Source organism: Pieris rapae, chromosome 18, assembly GCF_905147795.1.
Source record: "Pieris rapae chromosome 18, ilPieRapa1.1, whole genome shotgun sequence".
Classification (NCBI taxonomy): domain Eukaryota; kingdom Metazoa; phylum Arthropoda; class Insecta; order Lepidoptera; family Pieridae; genus Pieris; species Pieris rapae.
In genome coordinates this window covers 8,921,088-8,934,668 of record NC_059526.1, presented here as the reverse complement: position 1 = coordinate 8,934,668, position 13,581 = coordinate 8,921,088, and the positions used below count along the sequence as shown (strand labels likewise).

The 13,581-nt window shown below is 30.8% G+C and overlaps 3 protein-coding genes across 5 annotated transcripts in view; 2 read left to right on the top strand and 1 right to left on the bottom strand.

The window, feature by feature from the left end:
- The window catches only part of LOC111001356 (myosin heavy chain, striated muscle), a 45,677-nt gene extending 43,872 nt beyond the window's left edge, over positions 1 to 1,805 (bottom strand). Inside the window, exons 1-2 of the mRNA XM_022271235.2 lie at positions 1,460 to 1,805; positions 737 to 894 (exon numbers count right to left, since the gene is read on the bottom strand). Of these exons, the coding sequence (XP_022126927.2) occupies positions 737 to 894; positions 1,460 to 1,544 (243 nt within the window). The 5' untranslated portion in view covers positions 1,545 to 1,805. The remainder of the gene's footprint in view (positions 1 to 736; positions 895 to 1,459) is intronic.
- Positions 1,806 to 3,433: 1,628 nt separating this feature from the next.
- LOC111001374 (40S ribosomal protein S11) lies at positions 3,434 to 5,852 on the top strand. Of its 2 annotated transcripts, none has more exons than XM_022271259.2 (4): positions 3,434 to 3,558; positions 4,287 to 4,403; positions 5,211 to 5,416; positions 5,709 to 5,852. In XM_022271259.2, exons 1-4 carry the CDS (start codon positions 3,547 to 3,549, stop codon positions 5,830 to 5,832), a joined length of 459 nt encoding a protein of 152 aa, XP_022126951.1. In that variant the 5' UTR covers positions 3,434 to 3,546; the 3' UTR covers positions 5,833 to 5,852. The 2 variants fall into 2 exon arrangements, with proteins under 2 accessions (XP_022126951.1, XP_022126949.1); XM_022271257.2 differs by lacking the exon at positions 4,287 to 4,403 and adding an exon at positions 4,122 to 4,250 and having other exon boundaries at positions 3,471 to 3,558.
- A 2,806-nt stretch (positions 5,853 to 8,658) lies between these two features.
- Positions 8,659 to 12,531, top strand: LOC111001358 (MIP18 family protein galla-1). 2 transcript variants are annotated; one of them, XM_022271237.2, is made up of 3 exons: positions 8,659 to 8,884; positions 8,956 to 9,219; positions 11,132 to 11,412. In XM_022271237.2, exons 1-3 carry the CDS (start codon positions 8,740 to 8,742, stop codon positions 11,227 to 11,229), a joined length of 507 nt encoding a protein of 168 aa, XP_022126929.1. In that variant the 5' UTR covers positions 8,659 to 8,739; the 3' UTR covers positions 11,230 to 11,412. The 2 variants fall into 2 exon arrangements, with proteins under 2 accessions (XP_022126929.1, XP_045488078.1); XM_045632122.1 differs by lacking the exon at positions 8,659 to 8,884 and having other exon boundaries at positions 9,080 to 9,219; positions 11,132 to 12,531.
- The last annotated feature ends 1,050 nt before the right edge of the window (positions 12,532 to 13,581 follow it).

Sequence of the window (13,581 nt, the reverse complement as noted above, 5' to 3'; positions counted from 1 at the left end):
TGGCCTTTCCATATAAAACAACCCAGAATTATACACAGGTCATGTAATCATAAAAACATCTATTGTTGATTGAAACATTTTGCTGGTTAACATATCAAGCTTACTTTGACAACTAATCTATTGCAACTGACCTAGACAAGCTTAAAATAACTTGCACATTAAAATTTCAAGTGTAACTAAGCCATCAATACAGTTCGACCTAAATCCATCAAATCAATAATTTCACTACCTTGTGTCATTGTTACTATGTATGACTCACTGAATTGCCTTCATTAATTCTAACTATTTGCCCAATAGGGTATGGTTCTTTTGCTTCAAGAAAATGTTTATTTGATACACCTTCCCATTGACCTTGGCATTTACCAAATCGGAAGCTATATATTATGAAAAATTATTATAAGTTACTCAGAATCAGATGAAATTTGGTTCCAATTATAGTAAAAATTTATTGCTTTAAAGGTTAGAACTGATTATTTTATTTTATTTTTTCAGATTCATAAATACAACTAAATAATAAGATTATCTCAATAAGGAATATTTATATACAGACAAAACCATATACAATGACATCATTTAAACCAACATACCAGTTATATTGACCAAAATTAAAGGTCCTGGCAGGTAAAAGTATTAGATACATAATAACATCATTGGCTATTATGACAATCGGTTTTTATAAATAACTATGAGTAGTCCCTTAGATGTTATTATGATAGATTTTGACTGTAGTACTCACAGCTCTTTGCAAATCACCAAATAGCAATGCCCAGTAACGTGCTCGGAGTTCAGATCTTTTATCTCGGCCTGCTGATGCTGACCGGAGGCGTGTAGTTCGAACTGGTGGTCTTGGCAAAGGTGGAAATGCACGGGGAGGCTTACGAGATAACTTGGAACCTTAAAAGAAATGAAAAAATAATGTATACTTACAATAAAATTTGAAAAAGATGCAGTTTAATACAATATATTTTAATTACAGTTTCTTATATAATAGGATATAAGATGCCAAAAATGTACAAAAAATACATTAAATTTCATAAAATAAAAATTAGGCACATATTACAAAATGATTATCATCTGGAACAGATTTGTTTTGGCCAGGCAAATTAATTGCTTAATAATTTATTGCTTATTGTTTTTATATAAGAGTATTACCTTTATTTAAGATAAAGATTAGGAAAGTGACCTTTAATTGGTTTTATCAAGAAGATGCTTATTAACATTCAGTTTCAGGCTTTAATAAATACGATGTTCAGTCTAAATAATATAACATGGAATAAATTCATATTAAAAATTATTCATGCATATTCAGAAATTGTTACTATGTACTCGATCAAATATTGATTAAGTAAAATATTTTTAGCTCGAGTACCAACATAACATGCTCCAAAAATACAGTCAACACACCTACACAACATTTCATTTATGAATTATCCTAGCGTCGCTACTTTGCGACCATTACCTGGGGTTTCCACGGTAACGTGATACGCTACTAAGTTTCTTGCTTCCCTTCCTTCCTCCTGCACCAATTGCCTCACTTCTTCCATATCAAATTAAAGTACTTTAGATTTCATGGCAAAACAAAAGATTCATAGCCATCGCATCCTTAGTAAGCACATTATACAATAAAAATACTATTTCCATTCTAAGAAAACATAGTATAAAGTACCAAAAAAATATGTATAAAATAACATTTGAATTAATATGCAAAAAATTAAATTTCTGGCGATTTATTAAAAACCGTTCAATATTTTCATAACAATTTTCTGCGTTTTCGTTTTGACAGATTTAACTTTTAAGATTCTTGACAGATACTACTAAGTACATGCTGCCTGCAAGAGATACACTTATTTTTTAGTTCATTTAAAAATTGCCAACAAAATAAATTTGGTTATTGGTTCAGTTAGCCTCGAGAAAGTATTAAAAAATACAAGTGGCTATCAAGATTTCTTATTTAGCTATGAATAAGGTTGTAAGATTGAATTCATAAATTGTACCCTATAAATTATTATTAAAATAATGATAAATTTATCTGTTATAGTGTTGCCAACTTAACTTTAACGAACCCACCAATTTTGACGTCGCAACCCACAAGAAAACCACTGACAGCCACACTAACTAATATTATTAATGTAAGTGTGTTTGTTTATTTATCCTTCTCTTACGCCCAAAGGAAATATAGGATCGATGTGATTTTTATGCCCGCAGATACGAGGAGGTTAGGCAAGCAGCCCGCGAGCACAATTTTTTTGTTTTTACCGCGGGAAACACATGTTTTACTGAAGAAAACAGTAGTCTATGACACTCTTTACTTTAGATGGAAAGTATACAGCTAGAATATATTATTTGACAATAAAAGAACAATATTGTAAATTGAATTATAAAATTAGTTTATTTTCATTACAAAACAACTTATAGAAGACATACAAAATCGTTAAAAATCATCTTCAGCAGAGTCGGTTTCCTCTGCACCTTCTGATTTTAAGTACACTTCCTTCGTTCCTATTTTCTGGACTACAGAATTGGAAATTTGGAAACGGGCCTACTTATTCTTTGAAAGTTGATGTTTGCTATATAGACCACTAAAACATATTTATAATATAATACAACTACATTTAATTATATTAATATACAATTACAAACTAAAAATATATCTAATAACTAAGCTTAAAATTTAATTATTAAAAAATATTATTAAAAGGAGTCCCTTTAGGCAAGGTTCCGAAGATACTAGCAGCGTTCCCTCTTTGAATAGCTAGACTAATTCTTTGTGCGAGGTAGCTGCCAGCTCTTCGTTTTCCTGTGATGTCGACTAACCTTTTTGATAATTCCCTAAAAAGCTTTAATGCGCTAGGACCCCACGGACCAAGGGTCTCGACACCGAATGGGACAAAATCATATTCAGAGCCTAGACCCCTGTATTTGCAGACTTTATAATACAACTATATTAATATACATTTTTGACACATCCTATTTTATATTTTATTAGTTACGTACGTACCTTTGAATTTTGCAAGTGTTTTTTTCGATAACCCGTGATTCTTTAAATCTCCGTAATGATTTCTTAATACAGAGCGACATAATTTGCACTTTGCAATTGGACCAGCTGTACTTTCTACCACTTGCAGCCAGTCCTTTAATTGGGAGTAACGTAATCAGTTTTTAGTTCCCGAAAATAATCAACGTACCTAATTTTACAGAGAAATAACTAAATTAATTAATGACAAATTAATGTAAATTTAATGACAAAATATTCCTTTATAAGGTAAAAGTTTTCGTCTTTTCCTGTAAAGATATCAAGTGGTTAAATGTCGTAGCTTACGACTGAATGAAACAAACTAAACCACAGAAAAATCCACTAGCCACTATAACCAAAATTCGCCCGCTAAAACGTATATTTACACCACCAGATCTAGTGAAATATCCACTTAGTTGGCAACACTGATCTGTTACATAGACAGTAGAGTATATTTGTTATATGTCAATGCAAAAACTGAGGCCACTACGTGATTCTATGATCTATGCCATTTCTTTTCGTTGTCAAGCAAAATGGCGGATCAGGTTAGTGCCGAATCTCCTGTGAATTTATTAAAATTTTAGTGTTATTTTCTTACCTTTGTGCCAATTCAACTTATGTAGTTGTCTTTTTAAATAATGGGGATAATTAATATTGTAGATTTTATTTAAAATATAAGGATGATTTTGACATCATCCACGTGGGAAAAGTTTTTATTCACTGTTCTGTTTGATCAATATTTTAAACCAGATATTGAACAATATGTATTCAGTTAATTTCAGCAAATGCATGTTTGGTCCTTTAAATATATAATGTGATCTTCAACAAATGTACCTATATTGTAATTAAATATAGGTTATGTTGTGTGTGGATAAAAATAATAACTATGTTACAGTTACTATCAGGTAAAAATGAGAATAGCACATACAAAATACAGTATTAAAGTATTGCGTTTTATCAACTCGCCTATCCCAAAATGATAAGTTTTATTATTAATTCATGATTTATCTATTTTTGTGTAAGAAGTTTATTATTGCACGTGGTTGTTCCCTATTATTATTAAATTTTGTATATTCAATGGTCAAACTAATTATAATTAAACTTGCAGACGGAACGTTCATTCCAAAAGCAACCTACAGTGTTCTTAAACCGTAAAAAGGGAATTGGTGTGAAACGTAGCAGAAAACCACTGAGGTACCACAAAGACGTGGGTCTCGGTTTTAAAACTCCTCGAGAGGTAAACTTAATACTAATGTGTGATTTTTTTCTGTAGACAGAGAAAGCGTTTCAGAAACAGTTGACGGTGTTCCTCAACCGTAAAGGGGGTCTGAAGAGGAAGGACATGAGACATCATAAGAATGTTGGTCTAGGATTCAAAACTCCAAGAGAGGTCTGATTTTGTTTACAGTTGCTATTCAGGTGGTGGCTTCATCGTTGCTAAGGGATTTTTGACTGTACTTTAAAAATGTCTTATTTAATGAATGAATGTATGAGTTAATATTACTAAATTATGTATATCTCAATAAGCAATATTTTAAGACATTTTTAATTTTGTTACTTATACACATGCTGGTCTATGTAATACACTGCTAAATCATCATCCATGTGGGCTGGTAAGATGCATGTTAATAATACATTTATTATAGTGGCTATACTTATGCTAAGTTAAATGGGTCTACATGGATTTGCTATACTCTATACAATTAAAAACAACTTATGCTAATTTCACGATTTTAGATCATCAAATATACAAATATATATTTATCTTAACTCATTTATGCTAAAAATATTTTACCATAATAATACTGGTGATATTAAACATATTTTGGCTTATTGTGCTAATAATAAGATATTTTGTATAATGTGTGATTTTTTTATACCATTTAATGTTTATAAAACATAAATGAAGACAATTTAAAAATATCATGCTTGCAAATGCAAATACTTTGAAATGCTATATAATGATATTAAATTTTTTTTTTGATGTGACTATTAAATTACCTTGTTAAAAACCAAGATGATGATATCCACACGACGGTCTTCTGACAACAAAATGAAGAAGAACGTGTTTTAACCCAAACTCTGATTGGTGTTTTTTAAAGTTAAAGGCATTATTAAGATTGTGCTACTGTTATACTGTCATCATAATGGTAAACTTTGAATTTAGTTTAATATTTACTTATCATTAATTATGCAGGCAATCGAAGGAACCTACATTGACAAGAAGTGCCCCTTCACTGGCAATGTCTCAATCCGTGGTCGCATCCTGACTGGAGTAGTCCAAAAAATGAAGATGCAACGCACTATCGTCATCAGACGCGACTACCTCCACTACCTGCCTAAATATAACAGATTTGAGAAGAGACACAGAAATATGTCTGTGCATTTGTCACCTTGCTTCAGGTATGTTCTTTTATGTAATGTCCATTTGTAATTTTACTGAGTGATCTAAGTAAAAACACATTTTTCTAGTTTCCCATAGGATTCACAAAAACATAATCTTTTCGTATTATATAAGTGAAGTTAGCAGTAAATTCAAGACGCGCCAAAATTTTATGATGATACTCACACGACGGTCTTCTGAGACTATATGACGATAAACGTGTTTTAACCCAACATCTGAATTAAGCTGTAACTAAGCAAAGACATCATATTATTTACCATCAATAATAAATAATTTATTATATATTTTCAGAGACGTAGAACTCGGAGATATCGTCACTATCGGCGAATGCCGGCCACTCTCCAAGACGGTGCGTTTCAATGTATTAAAGGTTTCCAAAGGAAAGGGATCCAAGAAGTCTTTCAGAAAGTTCTAAATAAAATTACTATATAAGTATGACTTCTTTTCATTTGTAATTCTTTTCTTTCCTTGCTAATTTCTGTGCGGCTGATTCAATGTATTTATTCATGATAGAGGAATAATAGAACAAGCAATCAAGTGCCTAACAAAATATTAACTTGTTTCCTGTATGGAGAATATGTCGGTGTAAACCTTTGCTTAAGCAAAAACTGAATCTTCGGGAATCGGGAAATATTACTGTTTTGTTTATTCAGAAATTTGAAATCGTATGCTTATATATATTTTAAAAACTAAAATTCGAAAAACGATTTGCCTGTTGGTTGGTGTGACTTGTGAGAAAGGAGAGGCACATACACAAATGAACTGGTAGTAAATTTAAAATTGATTTAATTTTTTTTCATAAGTGTGCTTGCATTCCTAAAATAAAGATATTTTGAGTTTGAGAATAGTACTATTATAAAAGTAGGCATGACGAATGGTAATGTTTCACTACCGGCAGATTAATTTTAGTAGTAGGGAATGCATTCGAAATCTCGTGATTAATAAAAAAATGTATGTATTACAATTAGATATCATAGATCCATTTTAGTCAGTAAGTACAACTTAAGGCAATTTTAATATCAACAAAAAATTTAATAAACAAAGAACCTACGCGTACACTATTGTCTCCCGTGGTTGTCAAGCGTATGAAATAAGAAATATGAAGATGTCGCGACTCGCGAGTTCGTGTTTCTGAAAACTATTAAGAACCGACATTATTTTAAAGCAAAATATAGTAACCAGCTGTCCACTGAAGTATTTCCAAACCATTTCTACTTAAGGTAAAAAAGATCGTACCGAATCTTAAATGGCCGGCAGCGCGCTTTCTGGCATTGCGAGTATCCATGGATGGCGGTGTCACCTTCAGGTGAGACACCTGCCCGTCTGCCTCCTCTAATATAAGAAAAACAGTTATTTCCAGAATTACTTGCCTATAATTAGAATTTATTTTTCATAATACCCGTAGTCGTAATAAAGAAATATTAATTTACATAGCAGCGATATACCTTGCCTCACTTCCACTTAAAAAAATTAAATCCCATTTCGTAACGTATTAAAATAAGTATTTTACAAACTTTGTTATATATATGTATAGAAAAATTTTCAATAAAGACTTATGCTGATGTTTTGGTTTGCTTAATATTGAAAGTGACACTCTTTAAATTTGCCGATGGTAAATCAAAAAAATACTTAAATATTTGTAAAGGTTTTATTTAATACGTACTCAAAACTTGAGAAGGGCTCTTGATAGAATTTGCTACGGGCCCAGCGCTAGCTTAATTCGGCACTGAATTCATCTTGGTTTTCTGTTGCGATGACGATTGCAGTTTTCTGTTTCTCATGAAACACCAGTGGAGGCTATTACAAAGTAATTTGACGATAAACTTAATCGTTTGATTCTAATATGTATTTATGATTTCTTTCAGTAGGGTAGACAAATGGAAAATTCTACACACTTCTAAACACAAACTGGACACAGTTTTTCTGTTCACCAGGATGTCGAGAATATTATTTAAATATTTTATTTTTAGAGCATTTCGTACTTTTCTATCCGTTGAGCAATTATTTCAATATTGAAGTTATGCTTAGTTTGTGATATTTGTTGGATTGATGCTTATTATCATCATCATCATAATATCTTTATTCATTTAGGTAAACATGTACACTTATGAACGTCAAGAAAAACAAATTAAATTAATCGTAAATTTACATTTACCACCAGTTCGCAAGTCAAGGGCGTAGAGCGGGTAAGAAGAACTGGCAAGAAACTTTCCGCCACTCTTTTCAATCGCCAAGTTTTTAATACAAATTGTTTGAACTGGAGCAAATCAATCCCAAGGATTAGGATCATTTAGGTATTCGTCACATTAATAAAAGGCTTTATTAATTAATTTACTTTTAACAAGGGCTTTGAATTTATTTAGTGACAGTTCTCTAATTTCGCTTGGGAGTTTATTGTAAAAACGAATACAATTTCCATATAAGGAGTGGTTTATCTTCTGGAGCCTGGTTGGTCGCACACTCAACTTCAGTCTATTATAATTTATATAGAGGTATAAAGTTATTTCAAAATAAGTATTAAAAGTTCACTATGATAATAAAAATATTTACGTTTATGGGAAGTTCTATCTTGTTATAAATCACAACCCATTTTTTTTCAGCGTTAATTGGTTTATTCTTCACAAACAACAGTAGTTAATTTATATTCTTATAGGAACACTCAAGGAAAAAAATATATTCTATATAAGTACATATATTATACTACAAAATCTTACAGAAAATACTACACAATATAGTATGTACATTTTTAGTGCATTTCTACGATACGCTTTACATAAATATATTATTCCCCTGCCTCATAAAATTATTATATGACAGGGGAAAAGATTTGTCAAAAATCATTATCTTATTTTCTATATCTTTTTCTTTCCTTACTAAATCTATTCCTTTGTCAAAGTAATGTTGCCAACTTAGAAGTTAATCCCCCAAATCAAGGGGCACCAAGATGTCCAGGGGTTTTTTTTGGGTGTAAATTTATTCAGGGGGATTTAAGGGCTTATTTACATTATACTTCATACAATATTTTTTTTGAACCCATTAAGCCCCTATATACTCCAAGCGTAGCTTTAACTGAAGTAAGAAATAATAGTTCAAGATCAAAATAACAGCAATTTCATACTATATACTTACATGTATTTACAATGCCTATTTGGAATTATTTCCCAAACTGAATATACAAGAAAAATTGGGGGTTTTAATGAATATTTAGTGGTCCTTGAAGGGGGAACATTCTGTAGGAGTTGGCAATACTGTGTCAATCATGTCGTCGCTTACTTCTAACTACGTAACAATATCAAAGTCTAATTAATGACGATTAACGATAATGTTATCGTTTTTCTCTAAGCTTTCATTAAACAACTCGCAGAAGTTGCCCGTGGAACTCGCTACACCCGCTTATATGGACAAAAGTGCATCGTTGCAGGAACTTGGCTACAAGGACAATAATGATTTGAGAGAAACTATTTATGGTTTGTTTTTTAGCCCTAAACTATTTTTGTGTAGTTTTCTGTGTTTTTTAATAAGTGTTGTGGTGTTTTAGACTTTATGCGGACGATTCGGGATCCCGAAAAGCCCAGTACTTTGGAGGACCTTAAAGTTGTCTATGAGGAAGGGATCTTTATTAAGGAACCTACGGAAGACAATGTTCCCGTTTTAAGGGTTGAGTTTAATCCTACTGTGCCTCATTGTTCTCTAGCGACCTTAATTGGACTGTGCATTAGAATAAAGATACAGAGATCTCTTCATCATCCAGTAAAGCTAGATATTTATATTAAAAAAGGTGCACACACTACAGAAGATGAAAGTAAGTTAGTTTTTATAAATAATTAATCATTATGAATATGGAAGAAAACAACCCATACAGTATTAGATAATAAATAATTGATTCACATCCTCAATAAGTATTATATATTGTGTTGGTATGGAAGTCTGATTTTGTTCTATCCATCTGAATAGATATTTACTGTAAATTAATATTTGTTATATTTATAATAAGGTACTCACTAATGTATAGATAACTATGTGACCTTCAATCACAATAATATGGAACATTATGACCATCATTAAAGGTTATCTCCTGATAATATTTAGTTTTTATCAATGTATCAATCTATTTAAAGCCTTAGCATAAAATTTTGGATCTGTGGAAGAGAAACAATTTATTTGTTATATTCCTTTACTGATTATCTTTAAGTTAAACTGCTAAATCAGTTTCCACTGCTAATACTTCAAGCTATAAACTATATGAGACCTGAATTACTAATCATATCTAAAGTGTATGAAGATTGGATTGTAAACTCTTTTGGCCTATAAGGCAAAGAATTAATAGTAATTATGTTGTTTCCAAACAAAACTATAGGCTTTTGTTTGTAAACATCTATGGTAAAAACTATCCTAAATGGCTTTTTTTTCTTCACTTAGTCATAGCATGAGTTATAAAAGCTTAGTGGACTATCCAACAAAAACAATTTTGTTCTTAATTTAAACATACATTTTCTGACTTATATCTTAAATTTGTCCATTCAACTAAAGAAAATGAGGGAAGCTCTCAAAATGATTTGTATTTTTTTTCATTTTTGCAACCAGTTTTTCAATAAGGCATCATTTTTATTAATGTTCTTGTCTTTTAATTGCTAGTAACATGTTAAATAGTTTGTTACTAGCTTATATAGTAGCTATATATATTGACAACAGAATTTTAAAAATTAGTTTAGGAATTTTACAATTAATCCATTCTATCCACAGACCAAACATGAACACTTTCTTAATTAAAATATTAGTGTAAGTCTACAACTGTAGCCAACATGGGGTTTTAATCTGGTTTACTACATGCTTATCATTATATTCATTATCTATCTCTAAGTACTTATGGAAGGTCTATATAAGTACAATAGTTATTAAAAGGTTGACTTGTAAGTTCACATTATTGCTATATTACAATTTTAATAGGTTTATTATGGTTTATAAGATAATTATAATTTACACACAGTTAACAGTATTTCCTGGTTTATTACATTGTAAATAAATATAATAATAATTAAGAGATTTACAAAACCTTTGGGTTGTTACACAATTTTATTCTACACTCTTAACATTTCCTGGGATCCTTTAGTCACCTTTATGTGACAGTCTGTTATGTAATGTATATGATGAAAGAACAGCCTTAAGCTCTGGAAAACATCCTTGGGTATAGTGTCTAGTAGGATATGTAATGTAAGATACTTGTCTACATGATTACTAATTCATACAAGCTATATCAGTTTATTAATTTTTCTTAATTGACAATTTATATGGAAACTAGCAGACTCGGCCAAGCATTGTTGTGGCTAAGGTTTTTGTTATATTACATAGTAGTAAGCTATTCAAGGGAAACTGTAGGAGAACTGATGTGAACGATAGCATAGCTCATGTGAAACGTTGGTAATTTTTGTTTTATTTGATTGATATCGGTTCGGTAGTTTAGGAGTTCTTCACGGACAAACATCGTGACAGGATATTTATATATATTAAGAAGATTAGCTTTTTTATCACATAATGTGATTAATTGATATTTAAACACATGGAAAACATTTACTTATGTATTGTATCAAATTATGCTGCATACATTTTTGTTTTTCCTTATTAATAATAAAAATAACTTCGAAGTTTCTACTTATCCACTAATAATCTTATCAAATATAATATTGCTTATCTAAAATAAAATGTATTCTTTACAGTCAACAAGCAGATCAATGACAAGGAGAGAATTGCTGCTGCAATGGAGAATCCTAATCTGCGGAACCTTGTAGAGAGTTGCATTGCTGATGAAGAATAGTTATTCCTTAGCATAGTTTTATTTAACAATATGGCACCCGACGCGGCATTTTCAAATATAGGCGATAAGAATGAATTTACTAAGTTTACCAAATTTCTTGCCTACAAAGGCGTGCAGGTCATTGTTGAATCACGGAAAGGGGTTAAAATTGATGCAAATACAAAACAACAGTCAACTGACACAGACTGGTTCAATCTCCAAATACCAGACTCACCTGAAGTTAATCAAGCTACTAAAAATGCTTTGCCATCAGATAAAATACTAGAAACTATTAGATCTCACTTAAACATAGAAATATCTGTACAAACTGAGGATGGAGATGAAATGGTGCTTGAATTATGGACATTAGGACTAGACGAGACACAATTTGATTCATCTTTAAAAGCAATGAACACAGTTTACTTCAGAATGGGAATCCTATTGAAATCTCTTATCACAATAACTAGAATCACTCCAGCATATCACTTATCACGAAAGCAGCGAACAGAGTCATTTACAATTTTCTACAGGGTTTATAGCGGTGAGCCCAAGGTAAAGGCATTAGGCGAGTCAGTTAAAAAAATTCAAGCTGGTATGCTGAAAACACCTCTAGGAGGATTAGGTTTCACTGTTTCATATAGAACAAACTTCTCCATATCACCTAATAGGTCTGAAAAGAACAAAGCACTTTTACTCAAGAGTGACCATTTTGAATTAAGTCCAAAACATATTATTTTTGAAACAAAGAAAAAAAAGGAACCTATATCTCCACAACCAATTGACCTAAACAAACCTCTTCGCCTAGCGGCATTTGTTGATGAATATCTTGTCGAAGAAGTAGTAAAGGAGTTTTTCAAAAAGTTTCCTGTACCCAAATGTCGGGCACCGAAATTTGAAATGGTAGAGGATGAAACAACAATTTGTAAAAGCACCCAAGAGCTGGATATGAGTGTCATCTCAAAAAGCCCGACGTCGCTTGAAATGCCACCGAAAAAGTTTCCAGGATTTAGAAGTGAAACTGAACCACCATTGAAATTGTTGTGTTTTCCCTTTGCAGACAACCATCCAATACGAGAGCTGGCTGAATTTTACAAAGATTTTTTTAATGCGCCACATTTAAAGTTATCCGATTATGATACAGCATTCAAAGAAAAAAAGCTTGAAATGACAACTGAAGATTTTTCTGAAGATCTACTAAAACATGAGAGTTCATTAATAGAATTTGATCAATTGGTAGATGATATGTGCCGGTCGGCAGAGTGGAGCGGGAATTAATGGTGAAAGACTGAATAATTGTGGGATTTTGAATAAAGTTATATTGTTAATTTGAAATGTTTCTATATTTTGGCCAATTTAACCTGATCTCTAATACTATTTCATGAAAATATTTTGTACCTGCTAATTCCAATATTTATTATGTGGTATAAAACATTTTTCTTATGGTTATATTTAATAGCTCAAAAATTACAAATATAGAATTATGATTGTGTGTGTATAAAAAATTGTTTTAAGACTGAATGAAATTATTTATATAAAGACTGGTCTTAAATATTTATAAACAAGATCTCTTGCCCATTTTTACAGTAACATACATCTTAAGAAGTTTACTGTAAAAAAATAAAGATTATTAATATGTAGTTATAATTATTACTTACTTTAACAGTTATGTATTTTAGATGTTTTAACAATTTAAGTTAACTTTATATACATAAATGTGTTATAGAATGTATATGTAGTTGCATAAGAATATAGTATGAATGTTGGTAAATTTTGATATCTAGTAAGCAAAATTATTTTGGTTTCTTCAATGCCAAATTGTTGGACAATGTAATGTTATGGTCTGTACCCTATGGTCTGAAGTTATGGTCATTGTACATAATGAAGGATTTTTTTTATTATTCTGGTTTCATAATTGTCTACAGTATATAGTCATAGAAATTTGTGTGTTTTATATGCATATATACTAGAATATCCAAATATATGATATCTATGTATGAATGTAGTGTGTCTAAATATAATACCTAATGCACTAATCATGCAGAATAGCCACTACTTTGCCAACATTATACTACCTAATTCAAAATGTTTATACAATAATTGTTTTGTATTAGTTAAAATATATCTATGTTAAGAATTCAAATAAATGTAACATATTATAATATGTTTTAAGTTATCATTTTATTTCATTCTCAAAGGCTTTTTTTTATAATAAAGACCAATATTCACTAACCAATATTTTATTGAATAGTCATGATGTGTTACCAATTATAATAATAGGTTCTGAAATCAATATACCTACCAGGTTTTCGGAGCTGGTAAGGTAAGATATTAATTCGTTATAATACGAATGAAACTTCGACTTATATTATTGCT